The following is a 19,425-nucleotide window of genomic DNA, read 5'->3' on the forward strand; positions in this document are numbered from 1 at the left end:
TTTGACGTGCGTCCATTAAAATCCGACGGAATTTGCTAGTCGGGAAAAATAAAGTATGAGGGAAGTGTCAGCCACTGTAAGCAGCGCTTTCTTCTCTAACTTATAACTAGAATTAGGCAAAGTAAATATACAAAAACCTTTAGTTATAGATAGGCACAATTAAAAAATTTATTAAAATTATTTTCCTTTATATGATTTATTTTAAATACATTTTAAATACATCGTTAAAAAGTGACTTGAAAAGAGAATAAGAAAAGCTATTTCACATTTAAAAGTAAGCCTATCATTTGATAAATGCATATCCCGTATAAAATTACATAGAGTAGTTATTAGGGCTAGACATCGTATATAGTAGTCTGATAACTCAACCGGCTTTTATTTGAAAACGCTATCTATGCACTCGCATTGCCATATCACCGTAGAAGTGTAGAAGTGTAAGCTATCGTTTTCGAACAATTCGAATCGTTACAATTCGATTGGATTCTATATTGCCCGGTTGTAATCAAGAACCGAAATGAAGTTTTACAATGGATAATAAAATATATTTTTGACATGAATTTTCAATCAGAATTTTAATAGCCCTTAATAATAACATGGCTATCAGTTATCAGCGCACACAATCGGTTATCAGAGTCATTTTCGTTGGTTCGCTCAATTCTCTACACAGATAAAAATAAAGTGGTAGTTGGTAAAGTAGAAAAACAGATTTTATCGTAAGGTTAATGTGAAATCAGTTGCATAACTAGAACCAGTTGGGAATCATAGCGGCGTAAATGAAAAATCTGTGTCCTGCTTCAAGTTGGCTTGAAATGGATTTGAATTTCTTTCGGATTAAGCATTTGCTTATGTAGAATTATAAAAATTCACCGTGTACAATGGCGAGGAAATCCTAGCGTAGTGCAATAGAAATTCCATACAGCCGCACCATCTCCACCTCCACCTCCATCTCCGTCCGCTTGGAGCAGCCGTATAGCAAACGTATTCCGTGGCGTACCGGACCCAGTCCGATACCGTACCGCCAAGCGATCCATCTATTACCTCTGTGTGGTGGCAATATTCCACCACCGAAGCTATAAATAATTTATTTATAGCTCTTACTCCACTCAGTGCTGCGGCGGTGCTATTGTTGATTTAGTGCCTCTTTATAGATCGATGGTTGCTTGTATGTGTGTGTGTGTGGCTGCCCGTGTGGAGTCCACTGGGCTCGGATATTGTCGTGGTTGCCTCTGGATCGGGGATGCATAAACAGGACGCGCTTGGCCCAATGATTTGATAGTTACTGGTGGCTTGGAGCCTCTGGCCCTTTGAAAGGGAAGGTACTGGGTCTTGGGGGAGGTTGTGCCCTTATCTAATCGGTGGAGAGCAGTCCGATGTGTGGGTCACAGATCGATTGCGCTTTGCCGTTGATAGGCCCATATATTTAACCTGGAGGCGGCAGATTGAAATAAAACTCCGGTTTTATGGAACCCCCGACCATTGCAGCATATCGGTTAAGTAGTACTACCACGCACAGATCGCTGAAAGGGGGTTTGAATTGTTTACAAGTATTTATGGCACCTCGATTTAGCCAAACAGCAAGTTTTATCGTAATTACCGACAGCTTATGCGTTCAGCGATGTTCTCATGAGGCAATTAGTTGTCAAGTAGCGAAAATCATAAGATTTCAATGCGTAATTTGGCTAAGAAGTTATGAGGCTGTAAGCAGAAGATTCGATGTACCACTAAAGAGATTAGTTCCAAAAGAGCTGATCGCACAGATTACTTCCAGTTCCCACTTGGCTGTATTCTCAGTGTGCACCTTTGTTGATCGTTATTTGTATAATTTACAACTTGTAAACGCGGCTCATTCGACGCATAGCCAAGCCAGCAGAAAGCAAATAAGTTGCTCCGATAAAGCAAATGGTGGAATGGGTTTTTGTGGCGACACAGAGTCTACCGGGTTAGTGCTCGCTTTTATTGATAAGTTGTAATTATGTTTATGACACACGTCTGTTTGCCGGGACTACCTTTGGCGTTGGCTACGGCTGCAGATAACTCCTTTTAGATAAATACATCCGTAAGTTTTACGGTTGCAGCGGTCATCGTTCTGTGTGGGATAAGCATTCTGTCAGAGATCCATGGCAACTTGGCCAGTAATCACTTTCAACACTGAGAGTTTGCAGCAACAGAGATGATTGAAATCTATCCAGTTAAAAGTACCAAAAACAGTTAAATATACGTATGTGCTGAAATATTTTGGATTCAGTTCTTGGCAAAACTAAAAAGTACCTCAAATATTATCAGTGATCTAACCAAATTTGATTGCTTCATGAATTTTGTTCTCAGTGGGCAGTTCAGCATGTGAATCTATGAGATATGTTTTTTTAGATATTCGTTACTCACTTATAGTAAGTACATTTAATATTCATAGCAGCGTAGCTTTAAAAAAAACACATCAGCAAAAGTTGATCACTTTCCCTTTGCACATTTAATTGTATTTTTTCGTTAAAACAACTGTCCTAGTTTCCGTACATATTTTTTAAACAAGTTTGTGTTTTTTCTAGCCACACAAGAGCAACAAAGGCCGAGATATTTAATGCAAATACACACCGAAAACAAGGAGGGGAAAGAGCGGGAAAGGGAAAGGGGTAGCGAAAACATTGTCCAAAAGCTAATTACCAAACAAACGAAACTCGATTGAATCGATTGATTTTCGATTCGTGTCCAGATAAGCAACCATTGCCTCGATAAAGATTTGTTATCACTGAAAACAGAGGCGCAATCGCAGTCACCCAACCGCCCCTCCCCTTTTCCACCATGCGCAGTGGCGAGTCGACGGTGATTGGATTGCCGAGTGGCCCACTCTCGAGTGGGAGGAGCCGCCCCTCCGAGAACCCCCTCAATTGGTGGCCCCTCCTGGAGGGGGTGGTGGGTGGTAGCGCCCCATCATGTTGTGTGTGCTGAAGCAGCACAGACATATGCCAAAAAGAGCATTAAAAAAGTAGGTGGCACAGCTGCGGCTGATAACACACATTCCAGAGCCATGTTCTGGGCGGAGCCAAGCGCTTGGGACCGCACCGTGCAAATCAAGGTAAAACAAATACAAATCGAACAAAAATATTTGCACTCATACGGCTTTATTTGTGTTAGCCAGCCAACAAAAAATACATAGTGCTGTATGTACCATGTGCACTCTATTTTTGTATTTTTTCAGGCTCTCTTTCTGCACGCCGAGCTTTTAAATAATTAAATTGTGATTTTTACGTACACATTAGGTGCCTATAAGAACTCCCAATGGTAATCAATTGTCAGTGCTATTCGAAATATGTGAGTTTAGGATCAAAATATGAAAATGTGAATGATATAATAATGATTTTATATTCATATCCTTCAGCTTTCAATATCCACTAATACTCTTTCTGGATATCTCGACTTTTGCACGGATGGATTTACAGAGATCATACTTGAGAACATATGTAAGTTATATCTATATACACTCCACATTACACTATATATGGTGTTTATTTTTATATGTATATAAATCTGATTTCCTATAAGTTCTTATTCTACCAGGGATCTAAATACCCCATCCAAATAAAATTGGAGCAAACACCCATTCGATTATTAGGATCTATATTTAGACTTGGAAAGTTGATTGCATGCATTAATTGGCCCAGGCAGCAGCTACAGGCCAGATAATTAACAAGTTCCATTGTCAAAAGTGTCAACGCGGTTACTTGAAAAGCCAATCAGCTCCAGCTCCAGTTCCAGCTCCAACTCCGGCTGCATTTGTTTGGATCCCACGCCTCCGCAGGGAGCGCTACTAAAGTATCTGAACCTCAAACTGTGAGCTCGTTGTGTAATTAAGCCAACCACAACAACAGCAAATGGGAAGACGGACTGAGGGATTGAGGGATTGAGGCACCCGCACAAAAGCCAAGCTGGCGATGATGTCATATGTGCATGGGCCATGGGAGGAGAAGTGTGTGTGTACTATTTGCAGCCACTGTTAGATGATCAACGGCTGATGTTATTGTGGCTGCCAAAGTGGGAATCCGAATTCATGTGCTCATTAATTTAGCCAGCGAGGCAGCAGAGCCAACCAATACATGCAGATGCAGCCAATGCCGATGTCTCCTTCGCTCCACGGGTGTAATGTCCACACACACTCGGATACGTTTGTATCTCATGGATAATTGTCTGGGCCGGAGTATCTGTTGCGTTGCTGCGTTGCTGCCCCCGGAATCTAGACAGTGTGGCCAATTTAGTCTGCTTTGGCAAATCAATTAAATTCAATTAATACCCCAACACTCTTAATGGAACGTAATGAAAAGGGTGACATGACTGCGATGCGACTACAGATCCAGATACAGATACTGATAGAGCCATAGGAACGGCTCGCCAACGGCAACGGATACATGACGTTCCGGACACCAATGCCAGGCCAGGCCGGACCGGATCGGAGCAGACTGGTGACGGAGATGGAGTCGGGTCGGGTTTGATTGAGGAAAAAAATCGCATGACTGAAACGATTTGAGCTTGACACCCTCCACAACAAGAAATCTTATAGATACATACATATTTGCGGAAGTAGGACAACTAATCCTAGCTAACTGCCCAAATACAGCAAAATGTCTAATTCTTCGAATGAGTATAATTAGCTAATTGTATATGAAAGTGATACTGTGTGTGCAGCGCATTTTCTTTCAGTGCATTGCAGTTTTTTGTCTCCCACAATTCGCCAAGCTGAATGACATTCGTTAATTGTGAAATATATCGCTATCCTTCTCGGAGGTTTTGATTCAACATCAGTGCAAAAATGTTTCTCACGCTTCGGAGTTTGACATTTTCGAACTTTTGCATGATTTCGAAAACTTAATTGTTCTTAACTGTTTTATTTGCTTTTTATGGAACTGAAAAGGAGACAGGCGAGCAATTGGGAGCAAAAGTCGAAAGTGCTATTGCGATTTCAGTTCATGGAAATGGATTCAGTCGCATGATAACTCAAATACATTGCTTTTATCCCCAAAAATATTTATGTAAGATATTAGGTAACGTTTAAAAAGAGTAATTCTAGATGATAAATAGTGAGTGAAACCGCTTTTATGCCAAAGATTCAAGTTACCTCCTAATTCTGGCGAAAGAATCATTGAAACCGTTTAAGGCAAAACATAAATCTGATAATCTGAAAATTGCCCACAACATAAAAGAAAGAAAAGGGTTCGGCAGCAATTTTCCGGGCGAACAAAAGCTTTAAAACAATTTGGCAAGAGCATTAATAGATTTTGCGGTTAAATTGTTGCATAAATATTGGCTCAAGTGAACGGAACAGAAGGCGCACGTGTCCCAGTCCCCAGTTACAGTTCAGCATAAGGTGGCCCTATAATTATGGGATAATGTCGCATTGCGAATGTCGATGGGGGGTTGACTCTCCGGCGGCAGCGGGATCAAAGGGTAAGTTTCAAATCGGCAGCCTACGACAAGAGCAACAGAAACAGCAGGAACAACAAGGCAACAAGGCAACAAAAGGAACAATCAGCGCCGCAAGGCGTGATGTCCTTATCCGCTTGCCACTGTATCCTCCCGTTTCCGGTTACCCCTTCCGTCAACGGAATCTAGAATCCGGAACACCCCTTCCGTAATCGCTTCGCTCATGGCTCAGTTCACATGTGACAACATAATAGCAACAGCTCCCGGCGACCACAATGCCCGGCTAATGGATATGGAAATGGGAATGGAAATGGGAATGAGAATGAGAATAGAAATGGGAATGGAAACGAAACAGACTGGCTGAGCAGCGAAATGCAGAAAATTGAGCAACGAACCTCGAAACTGGGTTAATCGAAAGGGGTAATTATTTTAATTACAGCCAAAACGCTACGCTTATGCAAAACTCTCACCTAATAACACCACTCACTAGTCGCGCAGCTCGTTTATCCAGCGGTGCGATTAGTCCGCACCTTTCTTTTGATTGTACCTTTAGCAGCAGTCGTTATCCTGCGCTTCTATTTACAAGTTAAAGTAATTAAGCAAATTACTAAGGCCACGGGAACGTGGAAGCGACAGTCCAACTGGTGACCCTTTGCCAGTAAATATTGAATCGTTAGGGATGGCAGTGTAACAAACCATAAACTGGAAACTTTTAACTAAAGGAAACAGGATATTTTAAGCAGGGAAACCATTAATAGTTTAAATAGAAAATTATTCCACTTATCTAAAACTGAGTATCTTGGAAGGTATGTATCTCTGTATGCTTAGTGCACTATAATTTTGTATCGAAATATGATACACCACCTACACCACTTTGCTTGTAAATTCGGAGCGATTGAAGCCTTTTGGTTTTTGTATAAAAATAAGCAAAGATTGATGATGAGATACCTGTACAACATTAATAGCACACTGTTTTGCCATCTCTAGCACGGCGGTAAGCACAGTAACTCCTTCGTTCTGGATACGAAATTCCCTAAAGAAATCAAGCTAAAAACTATTCACAGGTCAGACGTGGTAGGTGGTGTACCAACCCCGATTTCCAGGGGGGTGCAGTAGTAATACAAGGATGTATTTTATGTGCTGTTGTTGGTTGTGGTTTGTGGCACTCTATTTGCATATTATGTCATCAGCAGTCCATCAGTTGTGTTGTCTTTGGGGACTGTCAGCCGGTCAGCAGCTATCCCATATCCTCGACGAGAGTGGGTGAAAAATGAAAATGGGTGATGGCACCTATAGTAGTCCATTGTCGGGTGTAAAGTTCACAGATTATCGTGTGCATTTCCCCAATTGGGCCACAGAGTGCATAACTAGTCATTAGAGCCACCTTTCTTGCCTTAATTAAAACCCACACAAACACCATACGAATTAGTGGCTTTGGAAGTTGCTAAAATAATAATGGGTTGCGAGGTCATCTATCAACCTAACGAGGTTAGTAATGCCAACTAGTGGAAGTAGCCACATTCAGGGTGACAGAAGAAGAGCTTGGTTCTACAGCTTAAGGAGAGATATCTGTTCTCTACGAAAGATCAAACCAGAATGAGGAATTCTTCCAGGGTGGCGCCCTTTGAGTTCGCTCAGTTTCGATTTGTTTCAATTGAACAAAAATCGGCGAAGAAATCTCCATTCGCAACACGCAACAGCAGCTGTAACTTCAAAGAGGAAAAAGCCCCGATTCCGATGGCTTTATGAAGGTTGCGTGACTTCTGCCCATCTGGCCAGAGATCCTCCATCCATCCATCCAACCATCCAACCATCCAACCATCCATCCCTCCAGATATCTTGCCCTTCAAATCCATTGAGACTGTTTGGTACCCATGAATGTGAGGGTGACGATTTCGAGTTCGACTTCGACGGCGATGACTGGCCTGATGTTGACCAATTAATTGTCATTAAGCGTATTTGAAGATTTTTAATTAAAACCAAATCTTCGGCTTAATTTAAATTGATCGCGCAGAGTCGCTGACGAAAATGCTTTCTCAATGACATTGCGACCATCGATTTGGGGCCACATTTTCGGGGCTGGACAAGGGGGCGGCTGATCCATTAGTCCCCATCTTCAAAAGTAGTTAGTAGCTTTGGTTTGGAATACAAAAATATATTGAAAGTAATAGATAATGTATGTTTTTGCATCATTATAAGATACATAGAATCTAAAGCTCAACTTAGAGAGAACACCAATTTTATTATGGGACTATACTTGATTAAGTTGGCATACATACTATGGTTATGATTAGAACTATTTTACAATTCCCAGCTCGTTGTAGATTAAAGTGACTTTGAGAAGATTATCCAAAAAATATGCAACATTTTGCAATCAAGCGGCTGCACTTCATTCAAATTACCAAAGTGCCATATTAGTACAATTACTCTACCCACACTGCTCATTTGCTTGAAATTCCGAGACGAATTGAATTGTTTCGGATCGGATCTCGATTCAGAACCCGCTGAAAATCAGCAACCGCAGTTTTGACACAAGAGGCGGTGCCAGCAGATGCGGCAGACACCACAGTTGAATTTTGAATTTAAAGAGTACGTAGATTGAGGAGCCATTTATTGGGATTGGGGGGCGAGGGTGGGTGTAAGAGTTGGGAGTTAATTTCTTTTCGGCAATTCAGTGGGTAATTTGATGTGCGCCTTTTTCATTGGCGGTGCATTTCATGTTCAATGTGCGCTGGCAGCTTTACGATCCAAAACGTTCCGATTCGAGTCCAGTCCAATTCTCCTTCCATTCATTAATATTTATTTTTTCAGTTGTTTTGCTGCTTTGCTGTTGATTTCACTTAATTTAGTGCGCAATTAGGAAGCACTAAGTTCTTTTGTGCTCCATGCCGCGCTTTGACCTTTGCCCCCAACCAGTCAACGGCCATTCATTGCCCCGGGTTTTCACTCCGCTGTCCAGATACGAGGGTCGTTTGATAAGTCCGTGACTTTTTGAATAAAATATATTTTTTTCGTCAAAGAAGCGTTTTATTTCTCAACATAATCTCCTTTTAGCTCTATACATTTAGTCCAGCGTTTTTCCAATTTTTTTATTCCTTCCAAATAATAGGTTTTCTCAAGGCCCTCAAAATAGTCGTTTGTTTCTGTGATGACCTCTTCATTTGACCCGAATCTCTTACCGCCGAGCCATTTCTTCATGTTTGGAAACAAAAAATAGTCACAGGGGGCTAAATCTGGAGAATATGCTGGATGGGGTAGCAGTTCGTAGCCCAATTTATGAAATTTTGCCATGCTGACTACACACGTGTGCACCCGTGCATTGTCCTGATGGAACAGCACTTTTTTTTTCGCCAAATGCGGTCGTTTCTGCTTCAAATCAATATCGAATCTGTCCAAAAGCTCTGAATAATATTCGCCGGTGATCGTTTTACCCTTTTCAAGGTAATCGATGTGAATGATACCTTGTGCATCCCAAAAAACTGTGGCCATGACCTTGTTGGCCGACAGACCCACCTTGGCCTTCTTTGGTGCACGTTCACCCGGAGAAACCCACTGTCTTGATTGTTCTTTGGTCTCTGGTGTGGTGTGGTGGATCCATGTTTCGTCTACGGTAACGAAACGGCGCAAAAATTCGTTTGGATTGCGGTTGAACATCGCCAAACACTCCTTTGAAATGGTCACACGGTTGCGCTTATGGTCGTGTGTGAGCAATCGCGGCACCCATCGCGCGGAAAGCTTTTTCATGTCCAAATATTCATGTAATATGTGATGTACCCGTTCAGTTGAGATGCCTACAGCCTCAGCTACCTCACGCACTTTCATTCTCCGATCATCCAATATCATTCCATGGATTTTGTCGACGATTTCTGGCATGACGACCTCTTTTGGGCGACCTGAACGTTCGGCATCACTTGTACTGGTACGACCACAACGGAACTCAGTAAACCATTTCTTAACCATTGAAATTGATGGTGCAGAGTCCCCATAATATTTATCAAGTCTTTCCTTAGTTTCGGTGATGGATTTTTTACGCAAAAAATAATGCTTAATTAGCACACGAAATTCACTTTTTTCCATTTTCGTTAAAATTCACGAGATCGTCTGCTTTCAATGCCTATAAAACGCAAACCAAAAAACGCAGCTTTCTCAAAATTTTACAGTCAGCTGTTAATCGATAACTGCTGACAGGAGCAGTGTTGTATTTAGAGCAGGTGCGCGGCAAATACAAAAAGTCACGGACTTATCAAACGACCCTCGTATGGTGATAAAAACCAATAAACGCTTGACCAGCTTACTTACGAACTTACGAAAGGTGCTAAGCTATAGTGATAACACGCCCTGCGATTACAGGCATATACAGCCATATACCATATGCCATATTCCAGACCAGAGTCCATGCAATCGTTCGTATATGTACGAGTTAGTAAAACAATCACATTCACAATCACCATTACCATTACCACTATTACCATCATCATCATCGTCATCACCTGACTCCGAATGCCAAACTTCTGCGGCTTTCGGGGTTTATCGGGGCGCAAGTCTTTTATCATCGATTGGTGGCTAGCTGGTGGTTGTTGAGGTGGCATGTGTACATAAATTCATAAATAAAAATCGTTTAATAAATCGTTTTGTGGCCATCGAGAAGGCTGCTAATTGCCCAATGAATTGCTTGAAATGTACTCAAGGCGATTGTGTTGGAACGGATACCGTGAAAATACAAATACGATAAACAATCTTGATTTCGTGTAAAGTTATGGGCACTTGTAAACTACAGATAATAAATGCTAAATACTCATTTATTCCGAGACTCCAAGGATACAATAGTCAAATTTTGATTGACAGTGTTTACCGATTAGTTTAGCTTCAAAAGTGTGATTTAAAAGCTACAAACGCTTGTCTTGATCCCATTATGAATGACAAGCGACAGGAAACGTGTGGAATATACAAATAAAGACCCGAATCCTGTTTGCATAAATGTAACGCTCGAGTGGTCAATACTTACGGATGTCCGGATGTTTGACCATGTGCCGACGCCACGAAGCCATTACTTAATTATCATAACCAACTAGGCACGGGGCTTTTGGGCCGAACTGCGAAAAGGGGTTTATCCGTAAAAATTGCGCCACACCCACGATGAACGCTGAACCCGCCACTGACGCAACACACGTCGCTAATAAAATAATAAATATCCTGGACAGACGTTGCCCCCCACTCCCTATTCCAAATTTGTCGAAACGAAAACAATTTCATCAACGTAATATGCCGTGGAGGCATAAAGAGTTGAGCACGATGGTGGTAAATTGCCATATTTTATGCTCCACTCGCCCGTGCTTGTCAATTGAAATGCAATTTTCATAAAGCACACACGTGTGTATCTGTATCTGTATCTGCAACTGTATCTGTATCTGTACTCGCATCTGTGTCCGTGTGTTTGCCGTGTTACGAGTATCCGAGAGATACAAAAGTGTCCCCTCGCAGGCTCCCCTGCCCTCCAACTCAACCTAGAAATCAGCTATTCCTGCGACTGTTTCCACCGATATTGGTTTTCCACTCCGGCTACAGCCAGGAGCTTCTGCTCCTGCTCCTGCTCCAAAGTCCATCCCCCGTTCCAAACGCTGGTCGCTGGCTTTTCCATGTCGAACATAGTCGTCCCCAGTGGAGCACTTGCAAATGCGACCAAAGCACGTTCCGCAAAAACTCTAATGACAGGCAAATAAATTTCGAAGGAAATATATTTCGAAAAATTGATCTGACGTGTCACGCGAGTGCCGAGTGCCAGCATCCAGCCACAAGCTACCAAGTGGCAAGTAGCAAATAGCAAGTAGCAAGTGGCAAGTGGCAAGTGGCAAGTGGCAAGTAGGAAGTAACAAGTACCATAGGTGGGCACAACACGAAGCTGTATCGATTTCATTATTATTCCTAATGAATACATTTCATTGACAACGCAAGACAAGTTATTTAAAAATGTAAAAAATAGTTGTAACAAGGAAATTCGCATGACTTGCCAAGCAAATTAACTATCAACTTAACTCTTTGAGGTGTTATAAACTATATTTATTTTAAGAAGTTGCTTGTATGCTATTTCTTCAGGTGCTATCCAGCGTCATTCGGAAAAACCACATCGTACGGCTGCCAATAAAAGCTCCATTTGAATTCCTGCAACGGCGACCTCAACGCGTTAGGCTGCGGGGAAACGTTGAGCAATAAGCGTTTTTATTGCCAATACAAGGGAATATTTTACCGCGGAGCGAGTGCGACTAAGCGACTGTCAAAGGCCTCCAAAAGGAGGCTGGCTGGATGGATGCCCAGGATACAAAAGGATACGTGTGCTGCCGTAGGCGAAGCCGCAGAGTTGCTCCCCCGGGTATTCGAGTGCGACATAATGAATTACCTTTATTGACAACTTAATGTTTATCGCTGCGCTGCTGGGCGGCAGTCGCATAAGGATGCTGTCAGGTTAAGCGTGCTTAATGGCAGGTGGATAGGCTGTTGATGGTGATCACGATGGTGATGGTGTCCCCAAGCGGGGGCCATCGATGTTCCTTTTTTTTTTTGTGGAATAATTTAGTGGGCAAAGGACACGAAGGAGCTGGTAACAAGACGCTCGGTCGCTCGGTACTTCGCCATCAATTGAAATCAACGGCAACGGCGATGTCCTGATGAATTATTCAAGCACCAATGTCGGATGTTCAGCAATCAATTGGCGTTGACATCGCGACTGCCCCGCCTTCTTCCGCCCTTAAATTTATGTAAGAGTCAAGGAGTCAAGCGTAGACGCAATGATTAATTGAAAATAAGTTTATAATTAACAGGCAAACGACTTTAATTGGTCGCATGGGCATGAGACGTAAGTCATTTTATTTTTTTCCAGCTGAAGCCAATAAAGATTCGCCACAGACTCCATGACGGCGCACCCAGAACGTAAAGTCATTTCCGATGCGGAAAATTGAAAAGGTATAGCTTGGGGCCAGGACTGTGCCCTCCTCCTCCTCCTCCTCCTCCTCCTCCGTCTTCCCATCAAAGTTTACATCAAAGACGTTGAACTTGCTGGGAAAACCGAGGGTGTGGCCTTTCCACGTCTTCGGAGGCGGAGTTTCGATAACTTCCGGATGAGATGGTGGCGTTCCTTGAGTGGTTTCAAATAGCTTTTGAGTTACCTTCTCGCACATTTATATATTTAGAATTTGCCCTGACTTGATGGCACTTCTTCGATGGTCTAGTTAGAAGAGCTTCGGCTTCCGCGGATCGGGTTAGCGCATTAAATTAATTAACCCTTTGGACTTGCGTGTTCAGCGGATACGCTTCGTGATTCCTCCCACTTGGTGGCTCCGGAAGGGTTCTGGTTAAGCGCCTGTTTGCTCAGCTTGGACAAAGCGTATTGCATATTTCTGGAAAACGCACCACGGGAGGTGCCTCCTATTACAGTGAAACCAATTTCGAAACCTAAGCGCAGACAGTATTACTTTTATGATATATCTTAGTTTTTCATTGGAGAGTAGTAGTTTTTAAGTACTTGTGGCAGTAATGATGCTACCCCTTAATATTTAAACTGATTAAAAGCTAAAGAGTCGCAAGAGTTTAATAAATACAAACAATATTTTGTTAGTTTAAACCTTTTTTTAAAAATCAATTTTTATTTCATTCAATTTGAATAGGATAATTCCTTGCAAGCTCGTTCAATTGGTACTAAAAACCATACAGGATATGAAGTGCCTAATTTTTGTTGGTGTACCTGTAAATGAATGAGTGGGGGGTGGATGAGTGGCTGGTGGTGGGTGTGGCTCTGCCCCTTTTGATGTGCTCATAATGGGCGCGGTCGCATGTTGTTGGTGGCTCCATTTCACGGCGGCGACTGAAAATGCGCCAAATCACGTTCCGTCAACAAATATTGAGGTATTCTGCTTTACCCATTTTTTTTCTGTTTCAGCCAGAGTCCTTTGGCCACGCACAAATTAGCATGTCCGCCGATAATTGTCCTTTCGTGGAGATGACCCGCTGAGATAACTGGCCATAGTTGTAACTGATTTCAGCCGCCGCCGCTGGTCAGCCAACTCTTTTTAGTTCTTTCGCCCGGAATTTGATTTTCCCATTGGAATTTTATTGGAAAATCGCGTGCAGCTAATGTGAAAATGGTATTTTCCATATGCCAATCGACAATGCTTTTCTTTCAATCCTTGGTTTCCTGCAGTTCCTTTAACTTTAAGACAATTATGGGGGCAAAACAAATTAAGAGTGAAATAAAATGGAATGGCTGGCCGAAATGCAAATATAAATGCGAAAATATGATATTTAATTATGGCCGTAGCCCTTCCACTCGCAGCTCGCAGACACGGCTAACTTTTCCATTTTCCCCCATTTTGAATAAATTTGCATTTCACTCGAGTCCGCGCAACAAGGAAAAGCGCGCGGCAGCAGCAATAACAACTGTAATAAGAGGCAATTGAAAAGTTTTGCATAAGTCGCAAGCGACCTAAGTGAGTTAACAGCGAGCCTGAAGTTTCTTAACGTCTTTTTTAAAGGCCGAAATGCCGTGCAGTGCTGCTCAGCGAGGAAGTGGAAAATGGCTTTAGAGTTGCTTAACATTTACTCTATTCTACCAAGGTAACTACTCAAATAGTAATCGCATACCTCGGTGCGCTTCGTCACTACAAAGTGATATTTTTGGGGCTGTTTGCCTTTGATAACTCCATTTGAAACATATTTTCTTATCCTTCTATATTAACACGTTCTGCGACATTACATTTGGCTTGAAAAAAGCTCTGCTCACAGCATTGTTTCAAGTGGCCAATAAAATGAAGTCTCTCTTGCCTTTGGTAAAGTCATTTTAAGTCACAAAATCAGCTAGCAGACAGCAAAGTTCCAAAATGGAGTACAATACTGAAATTAAATTGGTTTTTACAAGCATAATTATGAGCTATGAACGCTTTCACAACTCAATTTTTGGCCAAAGTGTACGGGGAAAATCATTGTCGAGAAAAGTTGGAAAAGAAAAATTGTATGTATTTCAACATCTGCAGAGCAGTGAATCAGAAGACTAAACGCTTGTTAAACGCTAAATAATCAAACATGGGGAAAACAGAGAGATTATCCAACTCCTTCCCCATTTGACTGTATTTTGAATTACTTTGAGCACTTTGCTTTTGTTGAACCCTTGCTGACGACTTGTTTGTTTATTTGTTTGCCTTTCGACAACCGCGAAGCTTCCGCCGCCCGAAAATTGGCATGGGAAAATGGGTTGCCGATGATGATGAGGTTGCAAACACCTTGCGGCTAACAAGTGCACATCTCCCAGAGTATCATTCCATCAGAATCGCAACCAGCCCAGTCCATTCCAACCAACCCGCAATCCATTGTCACTCGGCTTTTTCAGCCATCACAATCACATTGCACTGGCATACCCTGTCAAGGGTTACTCCATTGGGATGCAGAGAATATAAATATATTTAAAAATTCAGTTTATAGTTGATAGGCAATGCAGCTTAAATATTTAATTATGTGGCTTAATAACTGCATTACTAGGCTGCAAATGATAAATGATTCAGCAACTGCTGTCTAAAAGTTAATGGATAATTAATAGGAACAGTCTGAAATGCTGTATCTTTAGGATATACAAACTTCGTTCTGATCGCCGCTTAACTGCCGCCACCTTTGCTTTTCGGCTGCATTTCATTTCGTTGTGTATTTTCGATTTTAAATGAACGCGGCGCATGCAAGTCACGGCTGACAGTGGCACCACCTAGCCCCACCAGAACAGCACCACCATGCTGTGGCAGTGGCACCACCCAGTTTGCCATTCCCAGGGAATGCGCAGGTGTGCGCTGAAAAACATGCTAAACCGCCCGGCAGACGTTAAGCGATTTTCGAATGAATTCAAACTCGCCATTGTTGCGGCTCCCGAATCGTTTACCTTTTTGTGGCAGAAAGGATGCTCGGTGGGTGTGCAAACAATTTGGCGGATTAAATGAGTCCCAAATGAGACGTTTTTATGCCCCACACACACACACTTTATGCAACATCATAAAGTCCACTGCGGACTTAGCCGCATTACGCTGCTTCTCTCTTCAGAAGCCGCTGCTTAATGTTAATGCCAAAAACTGATGGCCCCATCTTCAGCAGCACTAAGCTCCACATTCCGGCTGCAAAGGGAGGAGCGCTTACGAATAATGCCAAAATTAAGTTATTTCTTTTCGATATTGAATTTATCAGGGCGACATGAGTCGGCGGCATACGTGTCCTGAATACCATGCCACAAGCCATGCCACAAATACGAGTGGCAACCGAAAGTCCAAGCAACTGACACCCGATGCCAGCCATTAAAAGTGTCGCTTGTATTTAAATATGCAATTGTCTCACGAACAAGGATTCGAAACATTTCAAAATGCGCTCTCTTCCGGCGAAGGGATCCTTCTGGGTGGGACCAAAGGACCAAAGAAGGGACCCCCGTCAAAGATGAGCATCCGAGTCAAATTCGGTTATTCAATTGGTTTGTTGCCTAGTAAATGACACCCGATGGTCTTTGAATTTTAAAATGCGGAATCCAAGGTGTATTCCAGAACGTGTTCTCAGCTTGGAACATTTTTTTTTTCTTTTTTGACTCGAGGGTGGAATTGGTTTGGTTTTCAGTCCTTCCACTGAATTTCACCCACAAATGGGTGCGATTGTTATTTACATTCTTTTGGGCTGCATTTGCTTTTATGTGGTGGCAATTTATTCAAATTGAGACATTAGACAAATTAAATTTACACGTATCACCCTTGATTGTTACCGCCTGTATATTCGTTTAATTATGACATTATTCAAAACATCACATTTGCATTTTGTAACACAAATAAACATTTACGGCCATTCCGCTTGGATATGAAAAATCCAATTTAATGCCATCGCATACGGAAAACCATATGCTGAACAGTTTTACAAGCAACGTGAATGACATCCAAGAAGTATGCAAACCCAAACTCCAATTTTCTAGCCAAGAATTTTCAAAATTATTAGGGAAAAGCCTAGTTTACCATAATACCAAGCCCTTCCATATATTTAAATGTTCATTATCCAAAACAGTCAGTAATATTTTGTTGAGAAACAGAAACGTCCCTCTTTCAATTGACCCAAAAAGTATGCTCTGATTTTCGTTTCTAATTTTTTTAAGCATCTGGCACTATTAGCTTTAGTTTTACACTTCTCCCTAGAAAAAAAATTAAATAAAAATCTTAAGTAGTTATAAAATTCTTAGTAACCTAACTGCAATGGAAGATGTCCGCACTTTGCGATATGATATCCAATGGGAAGTTTTCGAGGGCATGCAGATAGTAGACATAAATTCAAAGCATGTATGCTCACAGAGATTTTAAGTTGAGGAATTTAACTTGTGAAATATATTCAGGTACTACGACATGGTGATCGAGTTCATGTGGTCCCACTCGTTCTTGAAAAGTCTAGTCTACGAGAGTCTGGGACTATTTGATGTGCCGAACATGAAAGAGACTTACTCTTGGTAATGAATCATTCCCTATTCTATTTTAAAAAGTTTTCAAATATGAATAGGAATTTTCTTACAAAGGTATGTGCGCCACATCCTGCGAAACGAGTGCTCCGTGATGATGATCAGCGAGGACGAGACGCAAATACGGGCAGTGGGATTGCTTGAGTGGATGACCGAGGAATGGCACTCCTGGTATTACCCATTAATCCATTTCCATCAGCCTCATAATCACGTAAAACATATCTCCTTTAATCGCAGGGTTTTCTTTCCCTCTTCGCTGCCACGGAATCTGTTCCAGCAGATCATAATGATGAAGAAGGAGCTGATCGATGCGACCAAGGCGAACATGGGCATCTCCACCTACGACGCGCTGTTCGTCCACGAGATCGCCTTTCCGGATGAGCTCTACTTCAACAAGGACTTTCTCACGACCATCTTCGATGTGTTCGGCTTTGTCGCCCAGCACATGCACATGCCGCGGGTGAACTTCATCGCCCTCAGCTCCGTGGACCAGGAGGCCGCCAGTCTGATCGAATACGACGAGATCGGGCGCACAATCTACTCAATCTACAAGGTGGGCAACACTCGTCCCTTTGACATCCTGCGCGAGCTGGACGAGATGTATGCCCTGCTCTACGAGCTGGTCGTCTCGCCGGTACTGAAGTACATCGAAATGCCCGGATTCGAGGAGTTCCACGAGGCCCTGGAAGCCAGGTTGGCCAAGGAGGCAGCCGAAAAGCGACACGACGACGACATTTGATCTGTTTTTCGCTGTCATCTACTCATAAATGTCTGCCTACTCTTGGGCTTCACCCTCGTTATGGTGGAGCACCAGTTTTTGGGGGGGTGGTCAGGAGGTAGTAGTTGGTTTACAGCTAGTCGGTGATAAGCCTATCAATACGATCCCCATGCCAAAGCGATAGTGCTGCCTACACAGAGACAAAAATCTGTTTACATTAAACTAATCACATTCTATTATTGCATACCTTTGAATAGAAAAATTGTTAAAGGTAGACTGAAATAATATAGAAATGGTATTTTATTACGTCGGCAAGTGACTCATAGTTTGGAGCCGTTCTTGGCGGCCAACAGGATATCGAGAACATCATCCGCACAGCCCCAGCACAAAGTGACTCCACTGCCGCCATGTCCATAGTTGTGTATGAGCAGTTTCCGCCCACGGCGCTCGGCTTCCAGCCTGAGTTGGCTGCGACCTGGTCGTAGACCCACCCAGTCGAAAAGGCACTCCGTGTGCTCCAGACCCGGAATGTACCGCCGGCAGCCATTCACAATCATCCGCCTGTCCTTCTGGCAGACCTGTGTGTTGTAGTCCCGCTCCTGATGCGTTCCGCCAAGGACAACGCTCTCGGTACTAGAGTGTTGATAAAGTAGAAATATCAGCAAGAAAGTGTATGTATTCCTTACTTACTTGGGTATTATGTAGTTGCCATCATCACTCTCGTCCAGCACGGACGAGAAAATCCAGTTCGCCTTCACCCGGGACACTTGGCCACGTACTGCGTACATTTGCTCGTCGTTCAGTAGAGTCCTGGATCCTAATCCAGAGCAATTGACTATCACATCGTACTCGGAGTCGGCGACAAATGCCTCCAGGTCCGTTATCCTTTTACGGACAACTACACCTCCGTTGCGGACAAAGCGCTTCATCAAGTACGGCAGTAGCTTAATGGGCTCCGAGGTGTAGGTAACGAAGGATAAGCCTGACCTAGAAATTACTCAGATGTATGTATATATATATATATAATGTAGATATAGAATGAAATAATTTAACTGTAAACTGAATCTTAGCTGGCAACATTTTAGCTTATAAATCTCATATATACTTGCATATTCTTACGTGAACTTAACGCTGCGATCTTTGTTGTATGCAGCCAGTTGTTCCTTGGACAAATCCACGGCTCCATAGACAATGTCGCGCCAGAAATCCTCAACCGTGTCCACCGTCGAGGTGCTCAGCCGAATGCAGGGCAGCAGACAGACGCCAGCCTCTCCGGCATCGTCGCTCAGCCAGATCTGCTCCAGAAACTGGTGCATGCTCTTCGACCACTTGCTGATCGAAGATTAAGTTAATATGAAGTGGAGCAGTGCTAATGAGTAATACTTACTAGACTTTCGACTGTGAAGTGCCGCCGAGAAGGTAGGGACCCCAGAGACCCGCCGAACCATCTCCTGTGGTGTTCGGCGTGAAGTCCTCCGATATAATTGTAAGCCTTATCGGTGTCTGTCCCTCGTTCACGAAGTGCTCCAGTATCTTAATGGCACTGGCAACACCATTTACCCCCGCACCGATAACTGCAATGTTCGGCATTGCTCCAACCCGATCAGCTTGGGAACTCGGACTGAACTGAAGAGATGGTGGCTTATCAGACTTCTAAGCAGATCTCATTATGCTATTAACTGATTACAGAGCTTTTGGAAAGCGCGAAAAAGCTGTGTGCATGTTCGAATCTAAACTAACTAAAATCTCTTGCTAAAATCTGAATCTGAAAAGTGTACCTATTACAAGTAGGCCA

General features: G+C 42.8%; 2 protein-coding genes and 1 long non-coding RNA gene across 5 annotated transcripts; 2 read left to right on the plus strand and 1 right to left on the minus strand.

Moving 5' to 3' along the window:
- The first annotated feature begins 2,471 nt into the window (after positions 1-2,471).
- LOC120320719 lies at positions 2,472-4,858 on the plus strand. Of its 2 annotated transcripts, none has more exons than XR_005560246.1 (4): positions 2,472-3,070; positions 3,194-3,306; positions 3,374-3,455; positions 3,538-4,858. It is a non-coding gene; the product is annotated as an uncharacterized LOC120320719 (long non-coding RNA). The 2 variants fall into 2 exon arrangements; XR_005560245.1 differs by having other exon boundaries at positions 2,473-3,070; positions 3,553-4,858.
- An 11,694-nt stretch (positions 4,859-16,552) lies between these two features.
- On the plus strand, positions 16,553-17,936 carry LOC6527025. 2 transcript variants are annotated; one of them, XM_002088084.4, is made up of 4 exons: positions 16,553-16,735; positions 16,793-16,903; positions 16,970-17,083; positions 17,150-17,936. In XM_002088084.4, exons 1-4 carry the CDS (start codon positions 16,656-16,658, stop codon positions 17,649-17,651), a joined length of 807 nt encoding a protein of 268 aa, XP_002088120.1. In that variant the 5' UTR covers positions 16,553-16,655; the 3' UTR covers positions 17,652-17,936. The 2 variants fall into 2 exon arrangements, with proteins under 2 accessions (XP_002088120.1, XP_015053567.1); XM_015198081.3 differs by having other exon boundaries at positions 16,658-16,739.
- LOC6527026 (D-aspartate oxidase) lies at positions 17,903-19,264 on the minus strand. The gene is made up of 4 exons (XM_002088085.4): positions 19,018-19,264; positions 18,750-18,962; positions 18,321-18,617; positions 17,903-18,263 (listed from the first exon to the last, which is right to left on the minus strand). The coding sequence occupies exons 1-4, from the start codon at positions 19,218-19,220 to the stop codon at positions 17,951-17,953; spliced, it is 1,026 nt and encodes a 341-aa protein (XP_002088121.1). The 5' UTR covers positions 19,221-19,264; the 3' UTR covers positions 17,903-17,950.
- Between the last annotated feature and the right edge of the window lie 161 nt (positions 19,265-19,425).

This window comes from Drosophila yakuba, chromosome 2L, assembly GCF_016746365.2.
Source record: "Drosophila yakuba strain Tai18E2 chromosome 2L, Prin_Dyak_Tai18E2_2.1, whole genome shotgun sequence".
Taxonomy (NCBI): domain Eukaryota; kingdom Metazoa; phylum Arthropoda; class Insecta; order Diptera; family Drosophilidae; genus Drosophila; species Drosophila yakuba.

Coding starts and splice junctions, on each gene's coding strand:
- LOC6527026 (XM_002088085.4), bottom strand. CDS start 19,220: ATGCCGAACATTGCAGTTATCGGTGCGGGGGTAAATGGTGTTGCCAGT. Junction 18,618..18,749: donor GATCGCAGCGTTAAGTTCAC/GTAAGAATATGC, acceptor AGTAATTTCTAG/GTCAGGCTTATCCTTCGTTA. Junction 18,264..18,320: donor GGCAACTACATAATACCCAA/GTAAGTAAGGAA, acceptor TCAACACTCTAG/TACCGAGAGCGTTGTCCTTG.
- LOC6527025 (XM_002088084.4), top strand. CDS start 16,656: ATGGAAGATGTCCGCACTTTGCGATATGATATCCAATGGGAAGTTTTC. Junction 16,904..16,969: donor ATGAAAGAGACTTACTCTTG/GTAATGAATCAT, acceptor TTTCTTACAAAG/GTATGTGCGCCACATCCTGC. Junction 17,084..17,149: donor ACCGAGGAATGGCACTCCTG/GTATTACCCATT, acceptor CTTTAATCGCAG/GGTTTTCTTTCCCTCTTCGC.